The 5,722-nt window shown below is 34.8% G+C and overlaps 1 protein-coding gene across 3 annotated transcripts in view; it reads left to right on the top strand.

Moving 5' to 3' along the window:
- Nucleotides 1-1,248: 1,248 nt before the first annotated feature.
- LOC120780281 (glucoside xylosyltransferase 1) overlaps nucleotides 1,249-5,722 on the top strand; it is a 61,600-nt gene continuing 57,126 nt past the window's right edge. The window contains exons 1-2 of one of the 3 annotated variants that reach the window (XM_040112546.1): nucleotides 1,249-1,428; nucleotides 1,492-1,780. In XM_040112546.1, coding sequence (XP_039968480.1) covers nucleotides 1,304-1,428; nucleotides 1,492-1,780 — 414 coding nt within the window. In that variant the 5' untranslated portion in view covers nucleotides 1,249-1,303. Of the gene's footprint in view, nucleotides 1,439-1,491; nucleotides 1,781-5,722 lie in introns of all 3 variants that reach the window. The other 2 variants (XM_040112545.1, XM_040112547.1) reach the window with 2 other exon arrangements.

The following is a 5,722-nucleotide window of genomic DNA, read 5'->3' on the forward strand; positions in this document are numbered from 1 at the left end:
ACCTTCTGCATACATTTTTAACAAAACAAAACTGTAAAAAATCTTTATAATTTAAATAGAATTTATAAATACTATTTAAAACTTACCTTCTTCAACAATTTAAGGACGTAATATGTCTTTATGTAAAATGACAGCTAAAACAGGATTGCAATTACATTTTTGCGGACATTGCACGCAAATATACATGGGTTTTGGTCTGACATATTTTACAGCCATTGCAAATAACTTTCTCCGTGTGTTTGTTGTTGTGCCGGTGCACCAAGAGGAAATATATGCAATTCTTGCACCGTGCAAGTGTTTTGAAAGATCAAGCGAATACCCCTATTGTTAATATTGCATCCAAACACTCCGCAACGCATTTTAGAAAATATAAAATTTCACAATTAATACTACACTCGAAAATACAATTCGAATTCACATTCAAAGGCGGGGGCGAATAATAAGTTAACCGTGACGTCAGCAAGAACAGCTGACTGAAAGCAAACATGCGCATTGCGTAATCTCTTTCTTTATCGTTCTTGAATGTATTCCATAAGTGATATGGAGTCATAGATAAATTGATCAGAATCTCTTTTCTTGCTCTTTCGCTTGTCAGCTGACAGCGAACCTTGATCTGTTTTCTGAGCTGGCAACAAAACACAATCAGGGTCGCGTCACCCAGCAGTTAGTGAAAAAGGCGGGATGCCAGAAGAGCAGCGCTAGAACGAATTGCCAAAATTAGTGCGTTGTTAAAATTTTGTAAAATTAGATGTCAGTAGTGTGTACAATTTTTTATATATATGAGTGATATAGGCCTACTGGGGAACCGGGCACTCAAAAAAATATCGTTAACGCGCTATTTGCATACCTCAGTGGTAATGTGGAAACTGCAAAATGCCCAAAAGTTGTTTATAAAATGCCCAATCTAATATTTTTCAGCAGTGGCATCATTGGCAAATGTTATAAAAAAATGCGAGTTTTGACAGCTCTCTCTCGAACCAAAGAGTCTCGTATCAAGCTATCTATGGAGTCTGAATTTTAATTGGTTTATATTGCGTTGTTATTTGTTTACGTTTTGTTTGTATACTAGTTAATATATGTACTTGTTCAATAAGGTAAACCGGCCGTCGTAATCCACATCGACCAAAAGTGGGCATCGGTAGAAGACTAAAAATTATTACATTAATAACATCTATTGCCTGTTGTACGTTCTTCCATTTTATCCTGATAAAAATTATTGCCTATGAAGATCCTCCTAATATTAAACTATCTTAAGTTTGTTATATTTATTTATTTATGGAACCGACCAACAAAAATATTAATAATGCGAATAAGATTTATAAGTATAATATTTCTTCTTTTAATAATATGCTTTTGTGTAGTCTTTAATCGAAACGTTCTAAATATAAATACTTCGTTAACCAGTAACATACGTTCTAAAACAGATTGGTATGCGTAAGTAAGAACATCATAAAATATTACGGTTTAAGCCATAAAAACGCTTTATTTAAGGTCTCGTCCATGTTACAATATAGCGTTAGTTGTGTGCGGCCATCGATTATGGGAATCGCTTGTGATGATAAAATCAGTTCTGCTTTTTAACAAATATGACAAAAGCAATTTGCATTTCTGGATATTTTCTGAGGATAAACTGATAACTGAATTTGTTGAGCGTTTGAATGATTGGCGAAATTTAGTGCATTTCGAATTTGATATACTGCCACTGACTTTTCCAAAAAACAATAAAGAAGAGTGGAAATCTCTATTTAAACCTTGTTCATCACAGAGGCTGTTTTTGCCGGTAAATATATGTATTAACAAATGGCTGGGATTTAAAAGAGCATTCCCCGATTTCGGGGATAAAATGAGTATGTACGGATAGAGGAGGTTTGCCAGATCAAGAAAATATGTACACATATTTAGTTGCCGCTGGCGGCACGATTCCGATTACTTTGACGGTCGGGTAAAAAACGCAAATTTCGGTATAAATGGGGTATGTACGGATAGGGGAGCTTCTTCATAGGAGGAATATGTACAAATAACGTTGCTAACATTTATATTTTTTAAAATTATCCCGATTAAAAATTCCAAAATTTGTATTAATAACACTTAATATTTCACAACGTTTAACTAAATTTTTTCACATTTTTCACTTTGTATATTTAAATACTAAACATTGAAATAAGTTCATATTATGACACTCTTTTGTTATATTTTAGGTAAATTTATTAATTTAAAAATCACTTAGCAGACTCATCGTTGAAACGGTTAGATTGTTTACAATTATGAGGAAAACGAGCATCTTAAACACCAAATAACCATACATATGTAAGATTTTCCATTATTTTTTTGTTTGTATTTTCGCGTGATTATTTTTTCTATATTAACTATAATAAAAAAATGCTTTCCAACATTTTTCAAGCTATAATTGAGTTGTGAACACTTTTTCCTTATATATACATATGTACATATGTATATGTACAATATGTATTGTATATTTAATATACACAAATAAGTAAAATTGAATGATAATATAATAAATGTATATCATATCGAGGCTACTGAAGTACTTTCGCGTAGTATTCCTTTCTGCGTTGGCGGCCTTAGGCCGCGCTTTAAAAAAATAACCTTGGTTCAGCCAGTACCCAGAGTGACTGAAGTACTTATGCGTAGTACTCCTTTCTGTGGTGACGGAACTATTACTAAGTTGTTTATTAAATTTAAAAAAGAAAATATCCATATGCATGGAAAGATTGCACAGGCTCATATTATAGATATATAGATATTTTCTTAGTCTGGAGGAATCCGTCCATATTCATTCTAACCTCGAAATCGGGGGATGCTATTCTAAAATTTACCCCAAATATCGCAAAAACCGTAAGTCAGCGGGGCACAATTCCGATTTCTTGAAAGTACTGTTTGTAAGAGGAAGTCCTTCTGTTTAAAAAACTTATAGAGGGTTATAGGTATCGCAAACGGTAAGTTAACGAGATATTCGAGTTCAAAAATTCTCAAAATTCGAGCATTTCGATAAGCTATTTCACTCCATTTAACACACTTTAGGAACATTTTTCATTTAAATTCATTTAATTCAACTGTAAAGAATTAAACTAATTCACAATTTATACTTTTTGCAGGTTGAAATTACTTTTTGCACTGGTAGTGAGCTTCATTTGTTGGCTAACAAATATGAGGAAATGGAGCGCTGCCATAATAAGCAAATATGAGCAATTCGCTGAAATTTCTCTTTTTTACTATAATTCCTCTTTTTTCTAGTTCTAGTAAAAACAAGCGTTTATAAATTATATTTCAAATTAATATTATATATATATATATATATATACAGTTGCCGCTGACTTAAGGTTTTTGGAGATATTTGCATATCTTTTTTATTGGCGTAGTCACCGCTTACGCGATTATAGCCGAGTTAACAACAGCGCGCCAGTCGTTTCTTTTCTCTACGTAGTGCCAATTGGATATTCCAAGCGAAGCCAAGTCCTTCTCCATCTGGTCCTTCCAAAGGAGTGGAGGTCTTCCTCTGCTTCCCAGGCGGGTAGTGCGTCGAATACTTTCCGAGCTGGAGTGTTTTCGTCCATTCGCACAACATGACCTAGCCAGAGTAGACTCTGTCTTTTAATTCGCTGAACTAAGTCAATGTCGTCGTATATCTCATACAGCTTATCATACAGTTATGATATCAATATCATCGACATACGCCAGCAGCTGTACACTCTTATAAAAGATTGTACCTGCACGATTAAGTTCTGCAGCTCGAACTATTTTCTCCGGGAGCAGATTGAAGAAGTCGCACGATAGTGAGTCACCTTGTCTGAAACCTCGTTTCGTATCGAACGGTTCGGAGAGGTCCTTCCCGATCCTGACGGAGCTTTCGGTGTTGCTCAATGTCAGTTTACACAGCCGTATTAGTTTTGCGAGTATACCAAATTCAGACATCGCGGCATAAAGGCAGCTCCTTTCGTGCTTATAAAAGAAGTATTTGACCTTTTACAAATATTCCTTTTCTTAAAGTTAAATATTTCGTTTATTGAAGTAACGAATGTTGTCGATGTAGATAGATCGCTGTCGATGTTCAAAAACTGTAGTGGGACGTGTGTTCTCAGTACGTGCGTAAAAAGCGAATGTGTATCAGCGATGAGTGCGTGGCGAATTGTGGAAACGAATTATGTCAGCCTCCCCGTTATCCACTCCTTTTGTTGGTGTAGAGGTGTGGTGAGTTAAATTGATGTTCTGTTGCAGTAGCATCCTGTGGTGAATTGCGCTGTTTTATTAGGATGCGCTAGTTTTACCGGGTAGAGAGGGTGGATGCTTAACTCATTTAAACATCCTGGCCCCCCTAGGCGAATATTTTGCTTAGTATTATACGTATAAGTATGTATTTCGACGTACTACTGGAGGAGTAGCCGAAGCGCGGAATACGTTCTGACAGCAGAAGTATGGCTATGTTCGTAAATGCATCATGACGCGCATCATGACGATTGCATAACAAACAGAACGTTCAGAAATGCAATATTGCAACACTGCAATAATCAAGCGTTCAAAAAAGCAACACTTCTATCAACTGTCATACATAATTTCTATCAAAAAATTGTTTACTGCATTTAACTACGATGTCTGACGGAAAGTGCAAAACTGTTTTATTTTAATTTTTGTATTGGAATTTAGTTAAATTATGTTAATAATAATTGTATAAATTATTATTTTTAAATTTTTAGTGAAAATCTCAGTAATGCGGAGACGCAGTTATTGCTGAGAGTACGGTTGAATATGTCCTCGGGAAACGACTTTATTGTTTTAATAAATGATTTGTTTTTAGGTATTTTTCTTTTTAAAGACAAACATTTGTACCTACAAATTTTTCTATTTGACTTCAATACCCTTCTTTTTCTTAAATTTAAAGAAAATCTATCATTTCTTTGCTCACAAATTTCGTCTAGTGTTAGATTCAGCAAAATTTCCATTTTAGTACTATACGCGTTCAAAAATGCAAACAAATGTATCTGCAAATTGTCAAAAATTGTATAAGAAGTATCAAACGTCAAACTTGCAGTGTTGCTACTGTTGCTTATGCTGCAAGTCATGATGCATTTACGAACATAGCCTATGTCTTGACGGATTCATATTTATCCGCGTGTGCAGAGAACGGATTTTGGTTTGAAACATATCACATGTATTTGAATGTGCATTTTAATATACGGGTAGGTGCTTAAGAGATGCAACTTTATTATGCGGGTTTATTTGATTTTTCTGACAACCTTTTGTATTTGCGATTTTTCCTTTTATCGTTTTATTAAGTGGATTATTTATTATTTGCCTTTTCTGTGTTATCGGCTCATAAAGGATAGTAACTCCACGTCTGGCTCAGATCTGGCCAGAATGGGTACTCTTTAGCCCTAGATTTAGGACTATGAAATTAGAGCGATCTTGCGAGAGAATGGCCGTGAATGGAGAACGGCTTCGATTCATAGAGTAGAAAGTTCTTCATACTTAAGTTGATGCTTCTTAGAGCTGATTTCCATAACCCACCCATATGAGTAGCGCTTAGATAGATGCGATAAGAACGACCTTTGCTTTTTGTAAGAGTAGGTGCGTCACTGTATCGCATTGGGAGTATGGTGATCCCTTAACTTTCTTTTGAGATTTTATTTATTTTTGAAAATATATGAAAAGTGTCGATTTTGCGACTTTTTGGAAATTTTTGTATATATTAGTGCGTATGCACTAA

Source organism: Bactrocera tryoni, unplaced genomic scaffold (assembly GCF_016617805.1).
Source record: "Bactrocera tryoni isolate S06 unplaced genomic scaffold, CSIRO_BtryS06_freeze2 scaffold_25, whole genome shotgun sequence".
In the NCBI taxonomy this organism is placed as follows: Eukaryota; Metazoa; Arthropoda; class Insecta; order Diptera; family Tephritidae; genus Bactrocera; species Bactrocera tryoni.